This window comes from Mustela nivalis (assembly GCF_964662115.1).
Source record: "Mustela nivalis genome assembly, chromosome: 17".
Lineage (NCBI taxonomy): Eukaryota > Metazoa > Chordata > Mammalia > Carnivora > Mustelidae > Mustela > Mustela nivalis.
Window position 1 is genome coordinate 43,216,424 of NC_139036.1, and position 14,059 is coordinate 43,230,482.

The 14,059-nt window shown below is 47.9% G+C and overlaps 2 protein-coding genes across 3 annotated transcripts in view; both read left to right on the plus strand.

Annotated features, from left to right (window-relative positions):
* Positions 1-14,059, plus strand: part of RPL27 (ribosomal protein L27) — a 62,154-nt gene that overhangs the window by 44,170 nt on the left and 3,925 nt on the right. The gene's annotated exons all lie outside the window — the stretch shown is intronic.
* On the plus strand, positions 44-9,584 carry RUNDC1 (RUN domain containing 1). Of its 2 annotated transcripts, XM_082706255.1 has the most exons (5): positions 44-589; positions 4,421-4,579; positions 5,591-5,789; positions 6,781-6,900; positions 7,341-9,584. In XM_082706255.1, exons 1-5 carry the CDS (start codon positions 92-94, stop codon positions 8,204-8,206), a joined length of 1,842 nt encoding a protein of 613 aa, XP_082562381.1. In that variant the 5' UTR covers positions 44-91; the 3' UTR covers positions 8,207-9,584. The 2 variants fall into 2 exon arrangements, with proteins under 2 accessions (XP_082562381.1, XP_082562382.1); XM_082706256.1 differs by lacking the exon at positions 4,421-4,579 and having other exon boundaries at positions 77-589.

Genomic DNA, 14,059 nt, shown 5'->3' on the forward strand with positions numbered 1-14,059 from the left:
CGCCCATCAGCTCCTTCGGGTTTCCCAGACAGCGCGCCGTTGCCATGGCAGTGAGGGGGCGCGGCTGACGTGCGGCGGCGTTTCCGGAAAGATGGCGGCCGTCGAAGCGGCTGCGGAGCCGGTAACGGTGGTGGCAGCTGTTAGTCCAAAGGCGAAGAACGAAGAGGAGGAGGAAGAGGAGTCGCTGCCACCGTGCGAGGCCGTGCGCTGGGCCCCCGTGGGGGCAGTGGCGGAGGCCGCGCCTGGGACGGCTGCGTTCTCGGAAGAGGCGGCGGCTGAGGAGCCCGGCGCGGCCCCAGGTTCCCCTCCGGACTCGCCCGGCCGGACGCTGAGGCGTCTGCGGGCCGAGCGGCGGCGGCTGGACTCGGCACTGCTCGCGCTGTCCTCGCACTTCGCTCAAGTGCAGTTCCGCCTGCGCCAGGTGGTGCGCGGGGCGCCCGCGGAGCAGCAGCGCCTCCTGCGCGAGCTCGAAGACTTCGCGTTCCGCGGCTGCCCTCACGTCCTGGGTTATGGGGGACCCGAGGACCCCGCCAGCGACGATGGCGATGGACTGCCAGGGGACCGGCCACGATTGCGGGGCGAGAACCAGGTGAGCAGCTGGGGCCGGACCCCGAGAGACTTGGGAATAGGAGGTTGGGTGGCTGGCGGCGATGCTGACCGGGATGGAGGTAGCAGTGGTGAGAAGCCGGCTGGACTGGGTGAGTACTACGCGCGTGCGAGACGAGGGGGTAAGACGGTGTGTGAGTCCTGCTGTGAAGGGCAGGGTGACAGAGAGGTCTGGGAACCTGATGGCGAGGGGTGTCCATCTAAGGAAAGAGATGCAGACGCGGTGACGTGCGGGACCGAGGAGTGGTGAGCGGAGAGTATTCAGACGCGAGCAGTAACCAACCAAAGCACTGCTGCTCCCGCTCACCTTGCCGTTGCCTCGTGATACACCGAAGACCCGAAAACATTTGCTGATAAGTACCCCGACCTGGGGTTGAGAACACTGGTTAATGTAGTGTAAGTAAATTGAAATCCTTGGAAAGTTAGATCTGCTGCCTGTTCTGCTTCCCTGGAATCTGGAAAACACCTTTGATTTTTAGACTTTGTGTAGGTGGGAGCTTTGGTGAACAGGGGATCACTAAGTAACCGAAAGAAACACCACTCCTGATTATATACATTTCCTAATGCCGGTATTTTAAACCACCTTGCCCATCCTGCCTAATAACTAGATATCATAAATGAAGTCCCTTTACTGACCGTGATGAGATGTACTCAGTTAGCCTTCAGTGAGTAATGAGAGTCTGTATGCCAGGCCAAGAGAACATTTCCTTGCAGTCTTTGACTCTCAAAGTGCACGGTTGCGGATAGCTTGTTGGAGGTGTTCAAGAGACTTGCTGTCTTCCACCTTTTCGTTCTTCAAGTTACAATCCATTTATGCCTTTCTTCCCACTTAAGTTAGTTTTAACCAAGAAGACTTATCAGTAGCAGATATTGACTTGTTTATTTTAATCTGAAATGTTTCCAGTGTAATCCTGTGTTTACTGTTCCACCCTTCTCTCCACATACCCACAGCTTTCCCCCCATTCTTTTCTCCTTGGGCTGGCTAGACAGCTTCTTCTAGTCAGAGCTCATTTTTTGGATTATGTTGCTCTGTACCTGTTTTATGTGTATTAGGAGCTTACCTTGTGCCAAGACATGGTGCTAGGCATTAGGGGTGCAAAGTCAAGGCCTTTGCCCTAGAATGAGTTCATTGACTGGGGGACAGAATCCTCAACAAAGAATTGCAGTGCGAAATAATCTAGAGAAGTGTGTAACCAACACAGAGCAAGAAATGGTCAGCTTTTCCTAGGGAGATCTAGGAAACCTGAAGGATAGTTAGGTCCTCCCACAACAGGTTTCTAAGAAACCACAGCACATGGGGCACCTGGGTGGCTCAGTGGGTTAAAGCCTCTGCCTTCGGCTTGGGTCGTGATCCCAGGGTCCTGGGATCGAGCCCCGCGTGGGGCTCTCTGCTCGGCAGGGAGCCTGCTTCCTCCTCTCTCTCTCTCTCTGCCTGCCTCTCTGCCTACTTGTGATCTCTGTCTGTCAAATAAATAAATAAAATCTTTAAAAAAAAAAAAAAGCCACAGCACAGAAAAGTTTGGGGAGGAAGTATCCTGAGAAAAGGCTTGTTTTCATATTGATTAAAGCTAAAGCAAGAGGACTGCTTTTTAAATAGCTTGAACGAGGGGTGCCTTGGTGGCTCAGTGGGTTAAAGCTTCTGCCTTCAGCTCAGGTCATGATCCCAGGGTCCTGGAATGGAGCCCCGCATTGGGCTTGCTGCTCAGCGAGAATCCTGTGTCCCCCTCTCCCACTTCCCTTGCTTCTGTTCCCTCTCTTGCCGTGTCTCTCTGTCAGATAAATAAATAAAATCTTAAAAAATAATAATAAATAGCTTGAACAAAAAGTTAATTTGTTGTTTTTTTTTAAGATTTTATTTATTTATTTGACAGAGAGAAATCACAAGTAGGCAGAGAGGCAGTCAGAGAGAGAGAGAGAGAGGGAAGCAGGCTCCCCGATGAGCAGAGAGCCCGATGCGGGACTCGATCCCAGGACCCTGAGATCATGACCCGAGCCGACGGCAGCTGCTTAACCCACTGAGCCACCCAGGCGCCTAATTTGTTGTTTTTCATTTATTCTCTCTCATATCTTCTGGAGGGCTTGGTAAGTACCATCTGAAGGTTAAATTTAATATCCTGTAGACTGCTGGTTTAAAATGCAGCCCTATACCTACACAAGATGGGCTAGTTTTGCTTTGGGGTTTTTTTTTTTTTTTTTTTTTTTTTTTTGACACTCAAGAAAGTTAAGGAAGAACTAGTATTTGAGAATACTTCGGCAACATTTTACCACCCTGAAGGGTTTTTAATCATTTAAATGCAGAAACTACCTCATGGCCAACAGAAGAGAAAGGAATCACTGGTGGGGGAAACTTACCGGATATTTTTTTTGTTATTTTTTAGACATAGTTGCCTTCCCACTCCTATTACTTGGCTTTTGGATTTTATTTTTCCACTGCCCCAGGCACCCGCTTTAATTATTTTGATTTTTGCAGAAGTCTATAATGCACTGGAGGACTTTAGAGCCTTAAAAAAACTGGTTATGAGTTATAAATCCTTTCTCTACACCCTTATCTCTAGATTCCCTTGCAAAATTTGGCTGTGGGAAGTATTTAGAAGTTGATCTGTGGTAATTGGCTGTGGAGAATGGCATGTTTAGCTCCTGGGAGGCTGTCTTGGCTAAGATAAGTTTGTCTCAGTCCTAACTAGACATTTGGTTGAGGGGGGAAAGGCTATCTTAACAAAAGGCTTCATTGTATTCATATTCTATTTCTGACAGGGACAAACACTTTCTTAAAGAAAACACATTTAAGGGGCGCCTGGGTGGCTCAATGGGTTGAGCCGCTGCCTTCGGCTCAGGTCATGATCCCATGGTCCTGGGATCGAGCCCCGCATCGGGCTCTCTGCTCAGCAGGGAGCCTGCTTCCTCCTCTCCCTCTCTGCCTGCCTCTCTGCCTGCTTGTCATCTCTCTCTGTCAAATAAATAAATAAAAAAATCTTAAAAAAAAAAAAAAGAAAACACATTTAATAAATTACCCTGGAGGAAATCTTTGTTCTCGTTTGGTTTTGGTTTGGGTTTTTTGTTGTTATTGTTGTTGTTGTTGTTTTTTTAAAGATTTTATTTATTTATCCGTCAGAGAGCGAGCACAGGCAGACAGAATGGCAGGCAGAGGCAGAGGCAAAGGTAGAGGGAGAAGCAGGCTCCCTGCCGAGCAAGGAGCCCGATGTGGGACTTGATCCCAGGACGCTGGGATCATGACCTGAGCCGAAGGCAGCTGTTTAACCAACTGAGCCACCCAGGTGTCCCTATTGTTGTTGTTTTTTTTACCCTCTCTCATGAATTCTGCATTTCATTGGGATTATTTGGAAACATTTTATGTTTCACGAGTCATTTTTAGCTTGAGAAGATTCTTAATGTTCCCTGATTTTTTTCCTTTCCCTGTGAGATAGACAGAAGTATTTTTTTTTTTTAAGATTTTATTTATTTATTTGTCAGAGAGAGAGGGAGAGCGAGCGAGCACAGGCAGACAGAATGGCAGGCAGAGGCAGAGGGAGAAGCAGGCTCCCTGCCAAGCAAGGAGCCCGATGTGGGACTCGATCCCAGGACGCTGGGATCATGACCTGAGCCGAAGGCAGCCGCTTAACCAACTGAGCCACCCAGGCGTCCCAACAGAAGTATTTTCTTGTCTTAGAGTGAGCAGGAAAAACGGGAACACCTGGTTGGGATTATTTGGAAACGTTTTATGTTTCACAGGTCATTTTTAGCTTGAGAAGATTCTTAATGTGCCCGGATTTTTTCCTTGTCCTATGAGATAGACCTAAGTATTTTCTTGTCTTAGAGTGAACAGGAAAAACGGGAACGTCTGGAAACCCAAAGGGAGAAGCAGAAGGAACTTATACTACAGCTCAAAACCCAACTAGATGACCTGGAAACGTTTGCTTATCAAGAGGGCAATTATGACTCCCTGCCGCAGTCCGTGGTCTTGGAAAGACAGCGGGTGAGCAGACACCAGAGCCGCCTTCACCACTACCTGAGGTTACCTGGTCCCTTCCAGAGCTCACAGGAGCATTCTTTCTTAGCTTGTTTGCCCTTGGCCTTCCTGAGAATCCCTTTGCTGGCCCAAATCAAAGAGAAATGGGACAACCTTTATTCACACATGGAAACACAGGTCCAAAGCTTTATAATATGATAATTGAACTCTTTCCTTTTGGTGGTTATTAGTAATAATAGTAATAACATATAATAATAATAATAATAATAATTTTCCATCTGATCATTAAAACACTTCAGCTTAGACACATCCTACAGTGTAAGTCAGCTTTTTTCCTCACCACCAGTTGATAAATATTCCATGACTCCAGACTGACTGTAATGCCATATTTATTCAAGCAGCGCTTGGGTAGACAGGTCAACCTGCCGGCAGAAATACGGCTAGTCTCCCCTACAGACAGGTTTGTCTCTCACTGATGTGGCTGTTTCTCTGACTGAGCTGGACTTACACGCTATCTGGATTTCAAACTATCCCAAATATTGTCACTAGGTTATATTTGGTATATAGGGTATATTTGACACACTAAAGTTCAGTAGAGATTTTTGTTTAGTTGCCTAGAGTAGGGCAAGAAGAGAGAAGGAGGACTAGAAACTACAAGAAGTCAGTGTTTATTCCCTTGGAGGCCTGGGGGGATGCTAACTATGAGGTTTTTTGGATCATCAGTCTCTTCGGATTATTCACACTGTTGTTGCCCTGAAAGTTGCCTGGCCTGGTAGAAAATTTGCAGTTGAGAATAGCCATTTCTGTCCAAGAGGAACCAAGAGTCCTTGTTGCTACAGGAGAAGTAGCTCTGTCCTCTCACCTTGATCACCAATTGCATTGCTTTCTCTCACAAATTTGGGAGTTCTATCTTTGATTTCCGTTTAAAGGGTCCGCAGCATACTAGCAAATACTCTTCTTCCTAACCCGCTCTCAGAAAATTCCAAAGGCTGTACTCATTGCTTGTGGTCTTGATAGGTGATCATAGATGAATTAATAAAGAAACTGGACATGAATCTGAATGAAGACATCAGCTCACTGTCCACCGACGAGCTCCGGCAGCGTGTGGATGCAGCCGTGGCTCAGATTGTCAACCCAGCCCGAGTGAAAGAGCAGTTGGTTGAGCAGTTGAAAACTCAGATCCGAGACCTCGAGATGTTCATCAACTTCATCCAAGGTCAGAGGAGGGGATGGGGAGAGAAGGGTGGACAGATGTCATAATAATTATATGTAGGGACAACTGGGTGGCTCAGTCCGTTAACCATCTGCTTTTGGCTCAGGTCATGATCTCAGGGTCCTGGGATCGAGCCCCATATCAGGCTCCCTGCTCAGCAGGGAGTCTATTTCTCCCTCTCGTCTGTGTACATGTGTCATGTGTGCTTTCTCTCTCTCTCTCAAATAAATAAAATCTTTGAAAAAGAATAATTATACATAATCCACGTACTGGTACCTGAAGGTGCCAGTTCTTGATGTACTTTGTAGGAAGTTTGATCACTCAGTAAAGGAGCCAGCATGGTAGAACGGAAAGAACAGGGATTTCGTTTTATTTATTTATTTTTTTAAGATTTTATTTATTTATTTGACGGAGATCACAAGTAGGCAGAGAGACAGGCAGAGAGAGAGAGGAGGAAGCAGGCTCCCTGCTGAGCAGAGAGCCTGATGCGGGACTCGATCCCAGGACCCTGAGACCATGACCTGAGCCGAAGGCAGCAGCTCAACCCACTGAGCCACCCAGGCGCCATCGTTTTATTTTTTTGAAAGATTTTATTTTTAAATAATCTCTACACCCAATGGGGGGGCTCAAACCCACAACTCCAAGATTAAGAGTTGCATGCTCCGCCAACTGAGCCATCCAGGTGCCCCCAAAACATGGATTTTAGAACCAGAGAGTTGCCATCCAGATGCCCCCAAAACATGGATTTTAGAACCAGAGAGTTCAGATCCCAGTTCCGCCACTTCCTAGCCTGGGGTTCTTGGGCAGGTTCCTAACTTCCTTAGCCCCACTGTCCTCACCCATGAAAGGGTGATTCATGCCTCCCTCATTCAGCAAATATGTATTGAGCCAGTCACTGTTCCACACAAATCAGATGATATTTGTAAAAAGTCTTACCATGTGGGAGGAACTGGGGAATATTCTTTTTCCTCCACTTTGTAACTGCTGACTACAGATGAAGTGGGAAGCCCGTTGCAGGCAGAGAGCGTGCCCTGTGAGTGCAAGGCCGGTGGGAAGACTGGAAGTGGCTCCACGAGAACAGGTGGCAGCAGACTCCCTCCAGGAAACAGCCAGAGTAAGTATGGCTTCCAGAACAGGCGGGTCTAGAGAGATAAGAAGTAGATTAGTGGCTGCCCAGGGTTTACGGGCTTGGGGAGGATGGGAATGGGGAGTACTACCAGCCTAGGTCTTACAGGGTTGGGGAGAACAGGAATGGGAAATACTAACAGTACAGGGTTTCTTTTTGGGACTCTGGGTGCACAACTCTGTAAATATATTAAAAATCCCTGCTTTGTATGCTTAAATGCATGATTTATGTGGTATATGTTCTATATCTCAATATAGCTCTGATTAACCCAAAACAGTTAAGCCCAGTGACCTCCCGGGTGGCTCTTGGCTTCACGGGGGACCCATACTGTAGCTCAGAAGCAAGACTAGATCTCAGCTCGTGACTTGCTGAGTACACTTCTATGCCACTATGGTCCCTGCTGATGAGCCATTGTATTTCCTAAACAGCGAAGGCAGAAGACGTGAAGAAGGTTCAGCAGTCGGGGCTGCGCCTCATGCAGCGTGCGCTGGCCGTGCTCCAGATCTTTGCCGTGAGCCAGCTGGGCTGCGCCACGGGCCAGATCCCCCAAACCCTGTGGCAGAGGGGCCAGGCTGATGGGGACTATGCCCCCTTACTGAAGAGGTTGGAGATCTCAGTAGACAGGGTAAGGCAGCTGGCCCTGAGACACCAGCCACACGACCATGTCATCACCTCTGCCAGCCTCCAGGACCTGTCCCTAGGAGGCAAGGACGAGCTGACCACAGCTGTGCGGAAGGAGCTGACAGTGGCCGTCAGGGACCTGCTGGCCCATGGCCTCTACGCCGCCTCACCAGGGATGAGCCTGGTCATGGCCCCCATCGCCTGTTTGCTGCCGGCCTTCTCCTCAGCCCCCGAGGCCATGCACCCGTGGGAGCTCTTCGTAAAGTACTACCATGCTAAGAACGGCCGCGCTTACGTGGAATCCCCCGCTCGGAAGCTCTCCCAGTCCTTTGCCCTGCCAGTTACAGGAGGCACCGTGGTGACCCCCAAGCAGAGCCTTCTGACAGCCATCCACATGGTGCTGACGGAGCACGACCCTTTTAAACGCAGTGCAGACTCCGAGTTGAAGGCCTTGGTGTGCATGGCTCTGAACGAGCAGCGCCTCGTGTCCTGGGTGAACCTGATCTGCAAGTCAGGGTCCCTCATCGAGCCCCACTACCAGCCCTGGAGCTACATGGCACACACAGGCTTTGAGAGCGCCCTCAACCTGCTCAGTCGCCTCAGCAGCCTCAAGTTCAGCCTCCCCGTGGACCTGGCCGTGCGCCAGCTCAAGAACATCAAAGATGCCTTCTGATGAGAGGGCCCGGCCCTGCGCCAGCACCTTGCTCCGTGGAGTAGGAGTAGATGGTTAGTCTTTTGGGATAGAAACAGAGGCGGAGGCGGCCTTACAGACAGTCTCCTCAGCCAAGGGACTGCACAGGCTGTTTTCCCCGCCAACTTAGCATCTCCGAGATGCCAGAGACCCACTCATTCAAAGGTTTTGCCCCGGTGTGTGACACGTAGACATGTGTATTTGAGCTGATGCAAAAGAAATCAGTTCTGGCACAGTCACTGGACCTCCTGATTGTGCCATATCTGCTTTTTACAAAACCCAGGTTGCTCTAACCGTTCTCTTAATGGTGGTTAGTGACATAAGTGAATTGTTGGTCCCGGGAGACACTGAGCTTGAGGCTCCTGTCCGTCGCGCAGGGAGCCGCACTCGTTCGCTTGGAGCAGGTTTGTGAGTCCTCAGGCCAGAATTTAAATTCCTTTATGAGTACCAACACCCCTTTCCTCCTGACCCTGGCTCAGGGGAGGCCGTGTATGCTCCACAGTTGCCTCTCAGACTTGGAGTGGGGAGATCTGGGAACAGCGTTTCTGAGGGAGTTCACTGCAAGTTGATTTCCATATGAGCCCTTTTTTGAGGGTCGGAACTGAAATCTTGTTCTTGACAAGGTAGCCCCCTCTGCCCACAGCAGAGACAATGGTCTTTTGGTTATTTATGAGGAACAGCAAACGTTGGTACCACGTCCTCTGGCAAATAACCTTCCCGGTGCACAGGTCCCAGTAGGGCGCTGACACAGTCTTTGAGAAGTAGATATGCCAGAGTTATACCCGAGAGAGAGCCCCTGCCTCCCAGGTCGAGTGTGAATGGCGGTTTGCTGTAGTGATCAGCAGCAACTCTCCCAGGGTTAGGATTCCACTTGGCCCTGAGGCTGGATGATGGAGGGGGTCTGGTCACGCGGTAAGGACAGCAGTGGGAGTGGGACTACAGCAGATCACTGTTGGCAGACAAGGGACTGAGCATTTCCTCGTAAAACTGACTCGAGTGATCCTGTCTGGTCTTCAGTGTTTTAGCCTGTTGAGTTCATATTTATCATCTAACTTGCTGACTGCTCCGGGACTGACCAAAGATGGGCAAAGCGTATCACTTTCTGGAAAACCAAATAGGATCTCAGTACCGCTGATTCAGCCTTGTTTCACGTGTTCAGTTGCCAGCTGCACTTTGTGTCTGCACTATTACGTAGTGCATTTTAACTTAATTTTTTCAGCGACATGTTATTTAAGATGTAGGATTGATAATTCATGAGAATTAGTCCTTCTGTGTGAAACAGGATAAGTGCAAAATGAGAAAAATGATATATCTGTGGTTGCTAATAAAATCATAATATTTTATGTAGCTTCTCTACAAAGACCTTGGAGACTCCTGGCTTTGATTTATAAGCCTGTCTGTGCATTATGAGCCCATCTGATCCAAACCACTATTTCCTTGGTGATGTCTGGCTCTTGACCTTTCTGCCCCTTCTTGGCCCTCTACCCTGGATCAGCTCAGCTTTGGTGGTGTTCTTTCCCCCAGACATTATCCTCCCATCTCACCCAGGCCTACAGCCCCGTTCCCCCAGCACACCTCCCCATACGTGCCACTTCAGAAGCTAGCGTTTTTATTTTTTTGTTTTTTTAAGATTTTATTTATTTATTTGACAGAGACACAGCAAGAGAGGGAACACAAGCAGGGGCAGTGGGAGAGGGAGAAGAAGCAGGCTTTCCGTGGAGCCAGGAGCCCGATTTTGGGACTCGGTCCCTGCACCCTGGGATCATGTCCTGAGCCGAAGGCAGATGCTTGATGACTGAGCCACCCAGGCACCCCTATTTTTATTTTTAAAGATCGATTAATTTACTTATTAGCATGGTGGGTGGAGGCAGAGAGAGAGGGAGATCCTCCAGCAGACTCTCTGCTGAGCACAGAGCCGGACGGGGGGCTCAGTCTTATGACCCTGAGATCACAACCCAAGCTGAAACCAAGAGTCAGACACCCAACCAGCTGCTCCACCCAGGTGCCCCATAAGTCATCCCAATTTAATTCTCACTACTTGTAAGGCAGGACAATATTCTCCTGATTAAATTGAGTAAATTGAAGTTAAACATTTCATCCAGGTTTGTGGAATGGAAGAGCTGAGATTTGAATTCAAGTTGCCTGAATCCAAATCGTATGGTCTTTATAGTCCATCATGTTATCTCATTGTATCCTGCTGCTTCCAGATCTTTTGTTCCTCTCCTTAATGCACCTCGCTCCACCATTATTTTGGGGAAGAGAAGTTATTTCCCACATACCCACCAGAAATGGATGCTGCCAAGGGACCAGGCCACAAGGAGATGGGCAGACAGCTGCTGCTGTTCAACTTCTTCATGAAACGTAAAGGCAACGTGTAGAGACAGAGACAATCCCGCCAGCATCCCATCGTCAGATATCTGGTAGTCACTGATATCATCTGCTTATTACTTAAGACGTAGCCCTGTCTTTGGCTTTGGGTGAGGCACAGAGGACAAGGGAGGAGAGAAGGAAACAGCCTAGGTCTAAACATAGGCAAGAACAGAATGAAAAAGAGCCATGGATATATATCCATAAAAGGGCAGCGTCAATTGTTACAAAAGTATGATCTACAAAACATCCTCTTTTTTAAGATTTTATTTATTCACTTGAGACAGAGAGCATGAGCATGGGAGAGGCAGAGGGAGAGGGACAAGCAGATACCCCGCTGAGACAGAAGCCTGATGCAGGGCTCGATCCCACAACCTAAAATGACTTGAGCTGAAGGCAGAGACTTAACCATCTGAGCCACCCAGCTACCCCCACAAAGGGTTTTTAAAGATTTCTAAGGTGTGGGCACCTGGGTGGCTCAGTTGGTAGACCATGCAATTCTTGATCTTGGGGTTATAAATTCAAGCCCCACATTGGGTGTAGAGATTATTTTAAATCGTTTTAAAAAAAAAAAGGGCACCTGTGGGGCTCAGTGGGTTAAAGCCTCTGCCTTCGGCTCAGGTCATGATCTCAGGGTTCTGGGATTGAGCCCCGCATCTGGCTCTCTGCTCAGCAGGGAGTCTGCTTCCTCCTCTCTCTCTGCCTGCTTGTGATCTCTGTCTGTCAAATAAATAAAAATAAAATCTATTTTTCAAAAAGTTTTTTTAAAAAAAGTTTTCTAAGGTGTTTTGCATTCATTCATTCTTTTTTTTTTTTTTTTAAATTTATTTGACAGAGAGCGATCACAAGTAGGCAGAGAGGCAGGCACCCAGGCGCCCACACCTGGGGACCACTGAGCCACCCAGGCGCCCCAGCATTCATTCATTCTTGAATACCTGCCAATTACCTGGGCCAGGCTGGATACTGAGGAAAGAGGTAAATAAAACAGACCGCCTGCCCTCAGGGAAGACACAGTCTAACCAAGGAGATACCGAACCGAATGGAGATTTGCGTAGCTTGTGAAAACAGAAATAGCTGGCTCCCATCCCAGAGATTCTTATTCAGTAGTTCTGGGGTGAGGCCTGAAAATTTACAATCCCAACAAGTTCCCGGTTAAGTTGATGCAGCTGGTCTGGGGACCACACTTTGAGAACCACTAATCCAAACCAAAAAAATTTTTTAAGGGGCGCCTGGGTGGCTCAGTGGGTTAAGCCTCTACCTTCGGCTCAGGTCATGATCTCAGGGGCCTGGGATCAAGTCCCACATGGGGCTCTCTGCTCAGCAGGGAGCCTGCTTCTCCTCATCTCTCTCTCTGTCTGTCTCTCTGCCTATTTGTGATCTCTCTCTCTGTCAAATAAATAAAATCTTTAAAAAAAAATTTTTTAAGATTTTATTTATTTGAGAGAGTGCATGTGTAAGCTTGGGAGGGGCGTGAGGAACAGAGGGAGAGGGAGAAAGAACCCCAAGCAGACTCTACACTGACACAGGGCTCGATCTTACGACCCCAAGATTATGACCTGGGCTGAAATCAAGAGTCGGACACCCAACCGACTGAGCCACCCAGGCACCCACAAACCAAATACGCTCTATAATAAAGATGAATATGGATTGGATTGCTGAGGGAGCACAGAAGGAAGAGATTGATTCTGCTCAGGAGAACTCTGGATAGGTTTTTGCCTGGCTGCAGTGGAGGAGAAAAAAGACCCCAGGGCTCAGAAGAAGTTGGATATTTGAGTAGTTGAGGGATGGGGGAGGGCAGTATGTGAAGGTGTGGAGTAGGAATTTAGACTGCAGGAAAGGAGAGGTGAGTTCAGACTTTGGTATAGAGAACCAACGAAGGATTTCAAGCACATAAATGGTGGATTTAAGAGTTGTGTTGAGGAAAGCATCCCAAAATCAGTCCTATAGATCATATACCTCCACCAGACTGAAATGGTTATCTCCTAGGTTGGAAATCCATTTTTCATAAACATAGCAAGCAACGCTGACCCACACAAAAGTTTGAGAAGGAGAAGAAAAAGATCTGAGGCTGGATTGATTAGGGGGCAGGTGGAAAAAGAATTCAAAGCACAAGGAAAAAATTCGCAGGATTTAATACTAATTTGATTTGGAGAGTGTTTGTGAGAAGAGTCCAAGGCAATTACAAGATTTAAGGATCTGGTTTCTATTTTCCAAGAGAGATATAGCAAAAGAGGCAGCAGCAGCAGATAAGGAGGCTAGGAGCAGACCATGGAGGTGGAAATGGGCAGGCTGGTGTGGTGCAGTGGGTTGGGAACAAGAACTTACTCTTTCATCACCATCTCTGTGACTTTGCTGCTCTGGAACTGTCCTCTCAGAGGCCAGAGTAGATGTCTCTGAGGTCCCTTCCAACTCTAAAATGTCATATTTCAAATTAAAACAAAAGATTGTAATTGAATATAAAAATATAAGTATGTAATTACTGTGATAAACCATTGGAATGGGGTCGTAAGGGCTGCAGGGGAAACCTGTCCCTGGAGAGCCTGAAGACAAGAGTTGATGAAACCCTGATTGTTCTCACATTTTGCCCAAGACCAATCCTGTAGATTCTTCAATGTTCCAATAGGCAAAACTGTAAGATGGTTTCCCTTCCTCTTGAACTCAGAAGACAACTAAGGGACCATGTAAAAAAACACTCTTCCAAGGATGTCTGGCTGGTTCATGGGGTAGAGGATGTGACTCTTGATCTCAAGGTCCTGAGTTCAAGTCTCACGTTGGGCAGGGAGCCTACTATAATAATAATAACAATAAAATAAAAACATTTTCCAGTAAGTGATGGGAAATAATTCACTTTGAGAACCAACTAGACCTGCATTCAAACCTAAATTTCAATCTCATCTATGCTACTGATCAGGGTCAACCTCGGATAGGTAACATATCCTCTTTGAATCTCAATTTCCCCATATCTAAATGGGAGGAAAACAGCAAAGATGCAGAGTTGTGAGAATTAAATAGGCTATCGGCTTACCTAAAAACCCTAGCACAGGGGCGCCTGGGTGGCTCAGTTGGTTGGACGACTGCCTTCGGCTCAGGTCATGATCCTGGAGTCCCAGGATCGAGTCCCATATCAGGCTCCCAGCTGCATGGGAAGTCTGCTTCTCCCTCTGACCTTCTCCTCGCTCATGTTCTCTCTCACTGTCTCTCTCTCAAATAAAAATCTTTAGGGGCGCCTGGGTGGCTCAGTGGGTTAAGCCGCTGCCTTCCGCTCGGGTCATGATCTCAGGGTCCTAGGATAGAGTCCCGCATCAGGCTCTCTGCTCGGCAGGGAGCCTGCTTCCCTCTCTCTCTCTCTCTCTCTGCCTGCCTCTCCATCTACTTGTGATTTCTCTCTGTCAAATAAATAAAATCTTTTTTTAAAAATCTTTAAAAAATTAAAAAAAAAAAACAACCCTAGCACAGAGTAGGTGCTCA

Bases quoted from the DNA above. Each gene is read 5' to 3' on its own strand.
- RUNDC1 (XM_082706255.1), top strand. From the start codon at position 92: ATGGCGGCCGTCGAAGCGGCTGCGGAGCCGGTAACGGTGGTGGCAGCT. The intron at 4,580-5,590 runs GTGAGCAGACAC...TGGTCTTGATAG, and splicing joins TGGTCTTGGAAAGACAGCGG to GTGATCATAGATGAATTAAT. The intron at 6,901-7,340 runs GTAAGTATGGCT...TTTCCTAAACAG, and splicing joins CCCTCCAGGAAACAGCCAGA to CGAAGGCAGAAGACGTGAAG.